The following is a 15,549-nucleotide window of genomic DNA, read 5'->3' as shown; positions in this document are numbered from 1 at the left end:
AAACACAAAACAGAAAGTAAACAAACTGGTCATGTGACGCTACCAACAATGGTACCGCACAGAGGACACATACAGAAGACAGGCAGGCAGCAAGTCTCAATCAAACCTGTCTATATACACAGGATAACAACTATAACGAACCCTTCTTATAACCAACACCAGTTTTTACAATCCCAACAGCAAGAACCGATTTTTTCAATAAAATTAGCCCTTAGAACGATCACATACAGGATCGACTCAGATACAACGATCTCAGTACTGACTAACAATGAACTTTCTCCAGTGTCAAGTGTGTTATTCTCTCAGTGAAAACAAAGACCATGGTTGACTAATTCAAAGGTGACCTATTGTAGTACGAATCATGCCTGATGACTGCAGTCATTGCCTGTCTGTCATCTTCACACAAACTGCAACCAGGCAACGGGTGTGAGGAGCAATTTACATCGTTTTTTCAAGAGAAAGAAAGGACATGTAATTACTGTATTCAGCATGTAAGTGTACATTCTGTCCTTTTTCATTTCCTTACTGTTTTCTTTTAAACATACCTGTAGCAGGGCTATTGCCCTGCACGGGGAAGAATTAGTGTTGGTGTAATGTATATGTGGAAACTGGTTTGTTTTGTGTGCTTTTTGGAGTTATGTTTGATCAAATGATTGCTTACAGACGAGCATTTGATTGAGATTTGCTGCCTGCTAGGTTTGGTTGAGAGGAAGGGCAGCGAGTGATTGGCTGTGCCGGTCCTCAATCAGCAGGTGGGCGGGTCTCGACGGAGTGTCCCTCAGCATAAAAACATCTGGTGGGGATCGCTCTGGGCGACTGCAACGCCATGCTACACAGAGGGGGGCGCTGCGTACACTCAGGAGGAGAGCCACACATGTGACATGAGTACCTTGTCACAATACCGTTTAAATGTTAATCAATGCGAACGAATCTTCATAAATGAATAATCTTCATTATTCTGATAGAGAAAAATGCCAAACCGTATTATAGTGAACACCCTGATATAACAAACATTTCTCCAGGTCCCAATTTTATATATATATATATATATATATATATATATATATATATATATATATATATATATATATATATATATATATATATATATATATACACAATTAAAATCAACTTGAACCTTAGCTACACAAGGCTATAGTACACACAATAAACGTGATGTAGTCTCTAAATGATGTGCTGTGGATTGGAGCATTGACTAACAGGCAGAGCCCAGAACGATAGGGTGGAATGGGGGGGGGGGGGGGTTAACTTACTATTCGAAGACCATGTAGAGCATTCCATCGGAACTGTATGTCTCTAGCAGTTCGACAATGTGCGGGTGCTTCAGCATGTGACAGATGCTTGCTTCTCTCTTCAGATCTGGGGAAAGAGTGGGAGCTATTAAGACGACATCATCAGCATTTCAATTGCAGACCTTTCTAATAAGCCACTTAAAAGGATCGTTAATGAATTATTTAAGCAAATTATTAATATTATTATTATTATTTTCTTTTTTTAATTTCAGATACAACGACATAGATAAACTGCTGCATGCTGATACCTGTGTTGTAGGTCACATGGTCTGAGAGCAGATAAACTCCTAGACACAGCTACGTTTCATCTATAGCACTGTGCTTTACAAAAATCTGCAAGAAAAGATGGGACACCATCATATTCCTAGTGCTCATAAGAGGTAAGAAAATGGATTCAAATGTTGGCAGTTCTTTAAGGACGGATTGTCTGTGTGTATACAAGCTCAGCTTGGATTAGCTGGCTTTACTACTTCAGAAAAGATAACCTTTTCAGAGCTCTTCTCTGAATGTCAAAACTGTTGTCTAAGCAGGTTAGTCAAAGCAAGCGTACCTACCTCATTAGGAGAAAGTGGTCATAGTAATTATAAAAATGTGACAAAGAGAATGAAGAACACTTGGCTTGACAAATCACTCCTAAAACTATTACATTATAGTCATTAAAACAACCAAAAGAAACAGGTGTTCACATTTATTGTACAGTACATTGATTGCCCTAAAATCTATTCAATTAACTCAATTCCCAGTCTTTAAAAAAATATTCAGCATTACTATTGAGCCACACAAATTGCTCATGCGATAGTGAGTCCAGTCGGGTGCACTGTAATAGTTACTGTGCTGCATTTTAGTAAGGGTCTGTGTGTTGGTGCTACAAGCACTATCATCCTGTGAACAGTAATATGGGTACACTATTTTATTCATACACACTTAAGTCCCTGATCAACCACCAGCTGGTCACCAAAAAGTATTTTTGCAATAGAGTCTCTTCATAACCCTGAAACATGTCATAACTAGTAGCATCAGTAGATTTGATAAACTGTAAGTATTACCTTTGCATTCTTGTTTAGAGGAAAGTGCATTTGTGAAAAACATCTAGAAATACTAAAATAAACTGAATAAACATGTTGTTAATGTTTAACAGTATAAAACATTACAAAATCAGCAGGCCTGTAATCAAATTGTACATGGGCTCTGTCCAACAGATACAAATATGGCAGAGCTGACTGCAAAAACCTTGCTGTGTCTTTACCACACTGCCACGAGGGCAGAACCGTACAAAACAAAGTTTTAGGAGCCAACCAGCCTACTGTTGTAACAGAACAATGCTTTGGGATCAGCAGGATCCCAGACAGTCATTTCAATTAGATAATAGTGATGCAGAACTGACAAGGCAAATAAAGCAGAAGGCCTTCAGCCAAAGTGGGAAAAAAATGGCAGGGGGGGTTGTGGGTTGTACTGTTACTACTGTACAAGTAGAAGACACAAGGTGGCAGAGATTTAATGCCGGACAAATCAATTCATCGCAGCAAACTCTCGATTCCATTATTGTTTGATGTCATCTCAAGCACTGTACTTGGAAAGTAAAGATACGAATAATCTTGCAGAGCCAGGTCTGCCATGCTCTACAGTGAGTATCTCTACACATGGAAAGGCAGTCTGACCCTATATGGTGCCTGTTCTCTGAAGCCCGGTGCTTAGTCAGTCTCCTTCGAGTCATTAAACTTTCTAGCCGACACCTGAGTTACCCACCTGCAGATCAAGGGGAGGAAATCAGAATTTAAAAAAGATACACAGAATCTTAACTGATGCACTTAGCGTCTGCTGCTTTAGTAAATGCAGCCTAAATAAGATATCTAAAATGTTCATTCAGAGATATCTCTCAATCATTTTAAGGTATCTCGAAATAACTTCCTGTTAATTTAGAGATATCTCTAAATAGCTTCCTGTTCATTTAGAGATTATTATTATTTGTTTTATTTAGCAGACGCCTTTATCCAAGGCGATTTACAGAGACTAGGGTGTGTGAACTATGCATCAGCTGCTGAGTCACTTACAACAACGTCTCACCTGAAAGACGGAGCACAAGGAGGTTAAGTGAATTACTCAGGGTCAAACCGTGAGTCAGTGAGTGAGCTGGGATTTAAACCGGGGACCTCCTGGTTACACACCATTTTCTTTAACCACTGGACCACACAGCCTCCTGAGATAAAATCCAGGGCCCCATGAAATCCTCGTTAACGAGAACACAGACGGAATCACAGAATCAAAACAATCAGCACTGTACCAAAACAAACAAACAAACAAACAAACAAAAAAACAGTTTGGCAGTAGAGCATGAAGCTTGAAATTGCATATTTAAAACAAACCTACGTGCACTTTGTGTACAGTGCATGGAGGCTTCAAACTAAGACACACGCACACACACAAAAAACGAGAACGTTTTGCACTTCTCCACCACCGTACTCAGAAACTCAGAAACGACAGACTGGCACCAAAGTTAAGAGCTAGTCAGCTTCCTAATAAATTCTATGAATCAGGGGGTATGATGTTCTGCAAATGCTGTCAACATACAATCAACTAGACCTGAAAATATATGTGCAATGATCATCTCATGTCAAAAATGCCATCTGAATAATTGTGCCAAATATGACGAGAATCAGCGAGGATCCCACTCTATAGACAACAACTGCAGACAGTATGAAATCTACAGATGGCAGACGGGAGTTTGTTGAAGATATCCCGCTGAAAAAAATGCAGAAGCTTCGACCTTTCCTCATGAAACATTGCAGGCAGGGGGAGCTTTGTGTGAAAATGAATCGGCACTAAGGCAGATTCACCTGCCCCGTGTTTATCAGGAGCACATGGAGGTTGTGGTGGCCAAAATCTGTGTGAAAAAGATTTCATTGGTGATCGATGAGACAACAGATATCCAAGACTGCAGTGTGCTAAATATTGTCCCAGGTAATTTTTTTTTTTCCACTATATGAATTAAATTGACACTGCAAGAGGCTCTTACTTCTGTGAACTTCTTGTGTTACTGTTCAACTATGTCAGCTTGGACACATTAAAAAGTGATTTAGAAAGTGTTACTTTTACCAAATACTGTGTATCTGCAGGATGTTTTATTGAAATTGTTGTACATTTTGTCAAATCATCCCCCCCCCCCCCCCCCCCCATTGCATTCCAATTCTGAATATTTTTTTTATGGATTTATAAGGTTACTTAATTGTTGTCAATGTATCAAACAATTTTGACAGAATTACATTTCTTTAAATGGAAAAAAAAATAAAATAAATACGAAAATCCAAAATAATAAAGCCGATTTCATAGGGCCCTATAAATCATTTAAAGATATCCTGTTAATTTAGAGATATTTCTAAATGGACAGGAAGTCCATTAGAGCATTTGCAAAGGAAGTAATTTAGAGATATCTTAAAATGATTTACAGATATCTCTAAATGAACTGTAAATTAACTGTAGAGATATCTGTAAATGACAGTTTGACGTACCACACTAGCAACACATTACTTAGACATCTGTAAATCAATTTCAAATATCTGTATTTTATTTGATATCTCAAAATTAAATTAAGATATCTTTAAAATTGTTTATTTACAGATATCTCAAATTAATTTAAAAGATCTGCAAATGATTTACAGATATCTCTAAATATTTCAAGATATCTTAAAATGCAATTTGAGATATCTCTAAATGATAATTTGGCTTGCTATATTCAGCCAAAATAAAACTGAAGCTAAATCACCTTTCGATGCATTTCAGTATTCAGGAAATGCACCACATTGAAAATTACTGACTAAGAAAAAATTATTAGCAAAGCAAATGTGCTGTGTGGTTCTGTTTTTAAAATGAACCACATTACAAATAGCAATATAAACTTGGTTTTACTGAGCTTGGTAACTATAATGGAATATTGACTATAAACTAGAACATTATTTATGGAATTGCTGAAAGGTTTCTATTTAGTCTTGACTTGTTACAAGCTCTCAGGTGTTTAATAAAAAACACCTCTTGCCTCTATTCAGTGTGTCATGGTTAAATCCTCAAATTTACAAAGCTACAGTGTGGATCAATTGTATTACTAATCAATCACAAACTGAGCCAACTGCATGTAAAATTGTTCCCATGAATCAATATGATTAGAGTGATATGCTCCCAGACCACCACAGCCAGGAGCCATAGTTACAAGGGCTATTACCTTGACATCTGTATTGTAGTGAAATATTTTTTTTTTTCAACAACAAAATAATAATAATAATGTGCTATTTGTGAAATACCATGGACCTCGAGAATCCACAATTTGTGAATCAATTTGAATTATTATACCTGAAATCTCCTGTAAACAGGATAAAGTGGAGGCGGTCGTATGTATGTATGTCAGCCACATTAATTCTTATTGTATACTACTCTGTACACACTGTTGATGTACTGTATGTTATGGTCATCTCAATGGAAACTCACAGGGCCTGTCTCTATAGAAAAGCAGTGTTCAGGTTTCAGTGTTCGGGCTACAGTACCACTAGGTGACTTAGAGCACAGAGCTCAAACAGATTATTATGCACTGAAGACTGCTTTCATTTTTTTCTAACTATGTGCTTAAATTTATTTATTTATTTTATCTTCCTATTGTATATGGCTTAATATTATATAGAAAGCACCTACATCTGGGTTGGGTTTTCAAACACACACACACACACACACACACATACACACACACACACACACACACTCTCAGCTTACAATGGTCACACAAGTAAGAGACAGGGAGCACTGCTCTTTGTTAACTATACATTCCTATCAATGGCAGAAACCCAGTCAACTCCTTTCATCTCCTAGTTTTAGCTGAAGCCAGGAACCATTTCCTTCAATCCCCCTTCTGACCTCCTTTTAACAGCTGTTGGCAAACACTGGATGTGAAGATTAGTAGAAATACCTTAGGCTTTTCATATCAAAGAAGATTACTGCACATGCTTCAAACAGACAGCAGTAAGGAACTGGGGTTTACGATTAACACAGTATCGACACTTCAAGAAATCGATACCTTCAAGAAACAAGTACAGTCTGACTGCATATCACAAACACACCTGAGAAGAATGTAACCCACACAAACCAAGCTGTTTGAAAACGTTGATTTTGTTGCGGTCCTAAGAAAAAAAAGTTTATTAAAATGTACTAACCAGCAAAACTACTATTTGAGCAGTTTACCAGTATAATAGGCTACATACTACAAAAGCACAGCCTGCATATCTGTTACTGATTTGTATATTTTTACGGTAATTATTATAGCAAATTAATCCCGATTAATTGCTTATTCAAAATTATTTTGGGTGTTTAAATACATTGGGCAGACTCTCGCATCTCTATTCGTACTTCGTATTCGTATATCAAACACCACATTCAACAATATATTTACAGGTAGTTATTTTGTGATGCAAATCTCGCTGATTTATTTGTGCATTAGGGGCAACAGAACGAAACAATTCCTACATATAGGCATTTCATTTGTATTTATTTTATTTTATTTTAGTGCTGGCCAAAAAACAGAAAGCTAATAAATATAAAGTAAGATCTTTCTTTAGAGTTGGTTACATATTTTGACATACATATTTGGCTTGTTTAACATTAAATTTGGTGAAAATGTATATTATAATGGGCCTAATCTGCAACAAGACGTGATGCATATATATATTGTCTATGCATACAAAAAAGAAAGGCTATCCTGTTTCAGTTTACTATATTTTACATTACACAGTGCATTTATTTGAAGCAGAACGAAAGGATTGCAGCGCGCTATACGCAGTATACCTGAAGAGACTTGCCGATCACAAAATACTCTCTTGTCTTTGAATAAGCCGCTGTAGTTGAAGCTCCTCCATTTAAAAGAGTTCGATCAAGCTCTGATCTGACTGATCCTGCTCTGAAGCAAGATCGAAGTAGTATCAGATTTTGAGTGAAACTGAGCTCAGAATCAGCGCTGGTCTGTTTTGTACAGCCCAATACGTCACAGATCCCTTCAGTACAATCGGACAGCGCATGACAGTACAGTACGACAGTGCAACGGTGAATCATTGAGCAAGCTCCTACCTCCTTGCTCGAGGTAAGCAAACCAATGCAGGGTCTAGCGTTGCCAAAATATTTCATGCATAAGTTTTTTTTTTTTTTTTTATGGTCAAATATTTTGGCGACCCACGTGAGTATGGCTTGCAACCCACTGGTGGGTACTGGCCCACAGTTTGAAAACCCCTGTTTTAGATGATCCTCACGTAAACAACAGCGTTTGCTCGTCTGCTCTCCGTTCTGACAGCTAAAACCCTGTTCTGCTGGTACACTACATGGGATTTTTTTTATTTTATTTTACTTATTTATTTATTTTTTAAGAAAGGATTCAGGGAGCAGTGAAAACATTTTTACACGCTGCACTGCATAAAACTACTTTGTAATATAATTAAAAGACCCCTATCACACAGCTTGAGAAAGGCTTGCAACAGTGACAAGCCAAGTGCAATTAACAACTAAACGTTATACAAATAAATGAGTGCCAAACATCAGTGTCTACAACCTCTTACATCCAGGCTAGAACAACAGACTAAAGAATTCTAGCAGAGTTTCATAGAGCAAATCTGAATAAAGCCGACTTATTTTACTCCAAGATAAACACAGCAGCCTGTAGTGCCTGCCAAGCACTGGTTACACAACCAAAGAGACGCAGCACTGTAAACGGCAGGGATCCAAGCCCTAAACAATTGGTCCCCATCCATTCTGTTAGATTACACATAATCGCCGACGTTTTTTCAGCAGGCACTACAGGCTTTCCTTCTCTAGCTTTTTCATTTTTTTCTTTTGTTCGCAGAACACATGTGCACAAATAAGTCTGTACAACAGCAGAGCCCGACAAATCCTGGCGAGATACAAAGAAAACTGACTATGCAGCACAAAAGGAACAGAGTCCAGCTCCCCAGATTGACGATCAACATGCTGACACAAGCTTCAATAAAAAGTTGCTTTCTTAGAGAAAAATACTGTGATTGCGTACAAGTAATCAGTATCATAATGATTCCCCAATAGTATTGTCGTGTTCCGATCTTTAAATGTGTTCTAAAATAGAATGGCACAATAATAAGCGACAATACTGATTTTTACCAAAACGTGAGACCTCAAGTAGAGCATTACTATAAAAAATACATTTAAAAAAAAAACTGCCACTGCTTTAGAGCTGACTGGCATTTCCAGCAGCTATTTAAAACGCTTCACAGCAACGTCCAATTTGCATTTTCTTTAACATGCTTCCTGAGAATACATTACCCCTATCTCTTTCTCTCTCACTGGAGGATCTAAGTTGCAATCGGACCCGGGTCACAAGTAACGTGAGTTTGGCAGGCTCAGCTCACTTCCTCTGCAGAGTACTGGTACCTTTCATTTAAAAAAGCACACCTGTCAAATACATGTAGAGTAGCACATTTAGCAGAAGAGCTAACTGATCACAATCTCAATCCAGCAATGATACTTCTGGAATCATACAGCAGGACCCGTCATATCCAGTGTAATTGGTTCCAGGGAGTGCATGGTACTGCATACATGTATTTTAAATACTGCATCTCACAGACTGCCATTTGATTATGCTGCTCTAAATATTGGATAATGAACAAGTGCAAGAGCACCCAAAAAATTCCAAAAGGGTACAATATCGGTATCACTTAAAAGTTTGTAAAACACTCAGATATACAGTAAGCAATTCATTTTGCGCCTGCTTGGCAACTGAAATCACTGGTGTCATGCAAGCAGGGATGCTTCATTATAAAATGCACACTGAAACTGGACTGAAGTGAGTGTGGGTAAGCATTGAGCTGCAAGTTTTGTATTAAAATATATAAACATGGCATTTTAGCATCCACTGCTGTCAATGATCAATCACTTTGCGCAGGCTGCATACCTGTCGCAATCATTTCTACAGAAACCTAATCCATCACACTACAGTACACAGCACATTTATGTGATAGATGGCTTTACCAGAAACCAATAATAAGCATGTCAGGAAAAAGCAGTGCGCGTGAACTCACTGCACGACTCCCGATATCCAGAGCTTTTCATTCAGTATTTTTTATAATGTGGGATTATTGGAAGCAAGCATGATCAGTGCTTAAAATAGTACTGATATTCAAACCAACTAAAACAGATTTTGAAAAAAACACCACCTTGGTTTCTGTTCACATAGCCTATATTTTTCACTGATAAGAATTTTTTATTCTATCTTTGTCGATAGCTGACAGATAACACAAGCAGTTTGAATTTTAAATGATTTTCAAGGAACTTTGTATTAATTCACACAGTGGCAATGGTACATTTTAATCATTTTATTTGTAGGAACTCACAGCCATCTTAATCAACACCTGCTGAAAATTAAGTAATGACATACAGTAAGTGGATTACCAAACAAAAACATACCCAGCAAGACAAAGTTCACTTTATATTGTGAAATAACTAATGTTTATCCTGCAGGACAACACAAACAGAGGCACACCATCCAATAATCATGAAATGCCAGTGGCGGACAGTTATCTGACTTCCGCATTACACAGCGGGTCCTTCAGAGAATTACCTTGCAAGGCTGATTACTGAAAGCATGATTAATTAAATGTCACTGGGAATTCAAGTGGGAATGCATGGTTTTAACAGGCAGAGAAAATACAAATCTAATGAGTTGTGTTTCACTGATAGAAGTCAATATTTTATTGATTCTTCAAGTAAAAATCCTTCCCTTGGATTTTTTAATAAAATGACTGGGACAGATGACAGTGTTGCTTCTTTGCCACTGTGACACCCCAATGCCCCACGGCTGAGCCTTACAGTTAAGTAGTTTGTTTTTAGACCTAATACTGTAGCAGCCGAGAAGCTCAAGCCAGAAAGATACTGATCTGACGGAAAGGAAGCCAGTAATGCTGCTGTACTGTAAACCCAGTGAGAACAACAGCTGAATTCAATCAAAAAGTGATTCAGTATGCAAACCACTCAGAACAAGAAAATGAACCATAAAAACTGCTCTATACACCAGGGTACAAGACATCTCAAGGTTCCATAGCCACATATCTCTAACTAGCTATATGTATATCTATATTTATAGGGCCTTATAAAATCCTGTAACTTATGTCTCTCTCTATACTAGGCCTAGTGTTAAACGCTTGTCAGCTTTTTTCTGCCTATAAAAACTAATTTGTTAATCAGATATTAGTTGGTGTGTGATCGCAAAGATTAATTTACTGTATATTAAAAGGTTTTACACGTCAATTTTGTCAAATCTTTAATCGAAATTAAAATGTTTCAGTAATATATTCTAATGACATACAATCATATAATATTATTGTAGTATTGCAAGGTCTGTTATTATTTCGTCAGTAGGCCTAGCGTTAACGATCACAGTTTACAAAGACGAAACATTAACATCCTAGTTAAAAAAAAAAATAAATAAAAAAAATAATAAGGACATATGATAGCTAAATCAGTAAACACGTTTCGTTTTTTTTTTTTTGAATAGGAAAATGAGTACTGTCTGTAAAAATAAATGAAAAAAATAAAAGCGTATAATAATAATAATAATAATAATAATAATAATAATAATAATAATAATACTACTACAAGTGCTTCAGTGACTGCAGTGCATCGTGGCCTAAGTTAGTAACCGCAGCATGGAGCTCAATTTTGTCTCAAAGTCGAACAAACACTTACAAAGTTCATTTTAAAGGATTTATTTTTAGTTAATATATCCAATCAACTTATTCCCTGGGCTCGATCTACTAATTCCCCAGACGTAGTACTAGTAGGCGTCGTAAACCTTAGAAACAATGGAACCTCCCCTTTAAATTGTAGGCGGCGATCCATTTTTTCCCCGGTCTACTTATTCCCCAGGACACCGGCACCTCTAATTGTGTACAGTGTAACATGGGAAATAGCATTCTGCAGCTCACCAAAGTCATGATCTGACAGCATGCAACACAGACTGCTCTTATGAGTACATGTTACCGTTTATTTTTCAGTAAAATTCCAATGAGTTCGTTCTGCTGTTTACAATATTAAATACTAAATGTTTACACAACACGTTTGGTCACCGTCACAACTGTTGCATGAAACTGCGGTTACCGTATTCTGCTGGTGTTAATACAGCACTTACCTGTGCTTACAAGCATTTGCATTCAATGAAAATTGTTATTTGTGTAGTTTTTTTTTGTCACGTTGGCGAGTCCACATTGGATTTTAAACCAGCCAGAGCAGGTTGAATTTCGCCATCGCCATGATGAAATTATCAACATTAATAACCCGCCTCCGCTCAGCTACCATTTCACTCAGCTGCCGACGGACTTGACAAAAACAACCTAAACAAAGTGAATGGTAGGTGAGGCTGCTACATTACATGATATTCTCTAATTATCAGTGTAGACACAAATCAATGCATGCTCATGTTTATGTTATGTTAGCAGACAACATTTTACTTAAAAAAACAAAAAATAATACAGTCTATCGATATAGGGGTCACTGTATCGATAATCGTATCGTCAAGAAAATATCAAGGTTCAGCGTGTGAATCGATGAATAGGCATACACCACACAATTGAATGCTGACAGCATTTGCAGAGCATCATATCACCCGATTCTTAGAAGTCATAAGGGAACTGACTTACTCGCAACTTTGGTGTCAGTTTTTCATTTCTAAGCTTCTAACTTTGTCTGTAGTGTACTGAAAAAACACACCCTGCGCTGCGTCTCTTAGCAACACCAGCAAAGTAGTTCATCCCCAGGCGCTGCAGGGTAGCTACGACTGTCTGACCTGTACTGTACAAAATGCGTGCACATTTCAAAAGTTTCACATTTCCCCTTCAAATATGTCATTTCAAGCTTAATTCGTAATTTTATCGTACAGCACTGGATTATCCGATGATGATCTCATTAACGTGGATTTCATAGGGCCCTATACATACATATATTTTGTTTGCTTTATAGAGTGCTTCAGAAATGCAATAATCCGGTTTAATAAAGCATAGAATGTTCAAATTAAAAAGGGGCCCCACTTTAAAGTTACACATCACATTTTACATTAAACACCATTCTGAAGCAACTGCAATGCTGACATTTTACAGATATTTGAACAGTATTAAAACTTCAAGCAACTAATCAAAATAAATAAATAAATAAATAAATAAATAAATAAATAAATAGTCCTTGCTAATTTTATAATAATTTTGCTTCAGACTGCCTTGTGACAAAGGTGTTCAATACAGATGCTGAGCTGCTTTACAAGGCAAGCAGAAGCAGCAAATTCCATGGGGGTTGTGACCACGTACAGAAGAGCGCTCTCCATAAATCCATTTCATTATGATAACACTTGACAAGGCATCAATACACTGGGTTCTTAAATGACAACTTGTCAGAAACTGATGACACACTGAAAAAGCAACTATGAATGCAAAAAATAAAAAAAAGCAGATTAGATTTTCTAGGAAGCATACATTGTAACAATGAAGCCCTAATGAGACTATGTGTAGCTCATAGAGTGAAAAGAAGCTCAGAAGAGTAAGGAAGCTTGTGTGCCTGCAGTCTTTAGAGAATTTAAACAAAAGGAAAGCTGACTGAGAACAGTATCGGATTTCTTACTAATATTAAACCACAGCGGTTTAAGTATAAATAATTATACCATGACCTATTTTGTAGTCTTTTGTATTAACTAAAATGAATAATTAAATATAGTTTTAGTATGTGCAATGGTTCTTTCCAACTTACCCATAGCTACAGTATTGGTATCACCCTGCACTTTTAAGAACACCTGTTTGTTTTTTTTCATCTGTCAGAAGTAATTTAGAGCCATAAAAAGAAATAATGATGTATTTAATATTTCTTTACAGCAATACGCTGGGCTGCAGCAGCAGGCTTGGCGTGGTACATGGGTCTGTTCAGACCATTTATAAGTGTTGCAATTAGGGCTGTCAAGCGATTAAAAAAATTAATCTTGGTTTTAATCGCATATTAAATTGATACAACTACTATATCCATTTAATTTTAATTTGTTTTATTACTGATGCTATTATTATTATTATTCCTTAACTGTAAATACAATCTTTAAAATGTATTTATTTGTTTATGTCCAGTCATCCTAAAAGTGTCCTGCTCCAGCAGGGGCTCTGTAATGGCTTGTGTAGTCCAGTGTAGACTGAGGAGACGGTCAGAGTAGGACGGAGAACCATACATCACGGCACTACCAATTAAACAATTTGAAAAATAAAGCCGCAAGCTTGTATAGGCTTTATTTTTCAAAGTGTACCAACGTAAGTGCTGTGATGTGAATAGGGTTACCAGACATCCTAGGAAAACAGTAAAATTGCTCAAATGTCCTGACTTTGCTATTGTATTTAAAAAAAAAAAAAGTACAAAACCGTATCATTGTGCGCAGCAAGTTAACAGTAGGGTAATTTATTAGGTTGTGTTAATCCCATTCCAAATTAAATAAGCAATCTTATATCTTATGCATTATGTGTTTAACAATTCTGATTATGTGTAAATCACATGTTTAAATGGAAACAGCTGGGGTTTCTTCTAAACTGGCTTTTTGTACATTTAATCATTTTTGATAAGATGACAATAGAAAGTATAAAACAAGCTGTGATCTGCTCTGCAATAAATACATCCAATGTTTTATTTGTGTAATGATTGTGTTATTACATACAGTTAGGTAATAACACAGTAACCCTAGATGTGAATATATGGTCCAAAAGCACTTTACTTAGCCCCCTAGAAGGAAATATTTTGATTTATGAAAGGCTTCATTTTTTTAATTGTATCATCGTTAGAATCGGGATGCTTTGTTGGTATATGGTAAATAAACTTCAATTCTGAGGGGAGAACCTACACAATTGAAAGTCTCACGTTTCTTTTTAGCTATTAAAGGAATGAGTTTCGCTTCTGTTGAATAGCAAAAATGTATTGTGTACAGATAACACATTAATGTTATTTCAGCATATTGATGTATACATTTCAAATAAATTGAGCACTATAAATGTATGTGAAACGCTTGTCCAACTCAGCCCATACCAAGTGGTTGGTGATATGTTTATCTGGAATGGTATGACAATGTTAATGTTCAGCAAACGCCCAGAAAGCAAAGGACTGTGTTCCATTTTTTTAGACCAACTGATTACAATTCTTCTTAGTTCTGGCATCAAGGAATCTTGGCACTGGCCTGGAGAAACTGCTGTGTGAGCAACAAAGCGTGATTGATCTTTGATTCGGAGTCCTACTACGAAAGACTTAAAAGCTTTTTCTTTGTGCTGGCAGATGTCGAGACAGAACAACAGAAGTAAAGGCAGATGTGTGCTCTGCAGTTTCCTTCACTGTAATACACAAGGATCTGAAAATGTCATGCTTTAAGACCGGTGTTCTACAACTGTTTAAATAATGGAGAAAAAAAACTCCTGGAAACTACTAAAAGCACACTGAGCAGATTAGTAATCCCAGAGACAGGATTAATTAAGTGTTTGTGTCTTGTCCTAACAGTCTGTGCTCTCTAAACTCTCCACTTTAAGGAGCTTGACTCTCTCAACTTGACAAGCTCTTAGCAGCTCTGCCTTCCAACTTCCCATTCACATCAATTAGTCCAGAATACCGTAGCTATTTGGGTTTGACAGGACCCCGCTGCAAATGAACATGCTGTACAGTAGCTACAGTACATCAAGGTTCAAAAATTCCATCTTTGAGTATTTTGAAACGCTGCAGGATTGATTATCAGTCATCTTGTCAGATCTGCTGTTTTTCCTCGCAGGGTGGCCTCATCCATCATTCTTGAAACCTGCACTCAAACTAGTCAGTGCTTTGATTGCAATGCCGTACACTTGCTTTACCTCTACGGTATATAGAAGGCAATCAGTCAAAAGGGCAGGAAACCTAGGATCCCAGCTGCTCTTGAGTACAAAGAAAGCACATCATGCGTTGACCTTTCAACCCCACCTGATCTATAGTACACGTAAGAGGAGGATAGGGCACGCATTGAGTTGAAAAGCCAACGCCTCATCGGATTTCTATCCTTAAGAAGGCCTTTTAAATCCCATCAGGTCAATGGATTCTACAGATTCCCATGAATTACTGTACAAGGAACATGATAATAAACACCTACTGCATAATTCAAAAGAACTATTACTGGATTACAATGGCAAGGATCGTCGCCCTATTCATTTCAATGGGCTAT

General features: G+C 37.1%; 1 protein-coding gene across 16 annotated transcripts in view; it reads right to left on the bottom strand.

Annotated features, from left to right (window-relative positions):
- LOC117406144 (peripheral plasma membrane protein CASK) overlaps positions 1 to 15,549 on the bottom strand; it is a 163,714-nt gene that overhangs the window by 93,471 nt on the left and 54,694 nt on the right. For all 16 annotated transcript variants that reach the window (XM_059030067.1, XM_059030069.1, XM_059030073.1 and 13 more), the window contains exon 3: positions 1,275 to 1,380. In XM_059030067.1, the coding sequence (XP_058886050.1) occupies positions 1,275 to 1,380 (106 nt within the window). The remainder of the gene's footprint in view (positions 1 to 1,274; positions 1,381 to 15,549) is intronic.

This window comes from Acipenser ruthenus, chromosome 9 (assembly GCF_902713425.1).
Source record: "Acipenser ruthenus chromosome 9, fAciRut3.2 maternal haplotype, whole genome shotgun sequence".
NCBI classification, from domain to species: domain Eukaryota; kingdom Metazoa; phylum Chordata; class Actinopteri; order Acipenseriformes; family Acipenseridae; genus Acipenser; species Acipenser ruthenus.
This window is presented reverse-complemented; position numbering and strand designations above follow the sequence as displayed.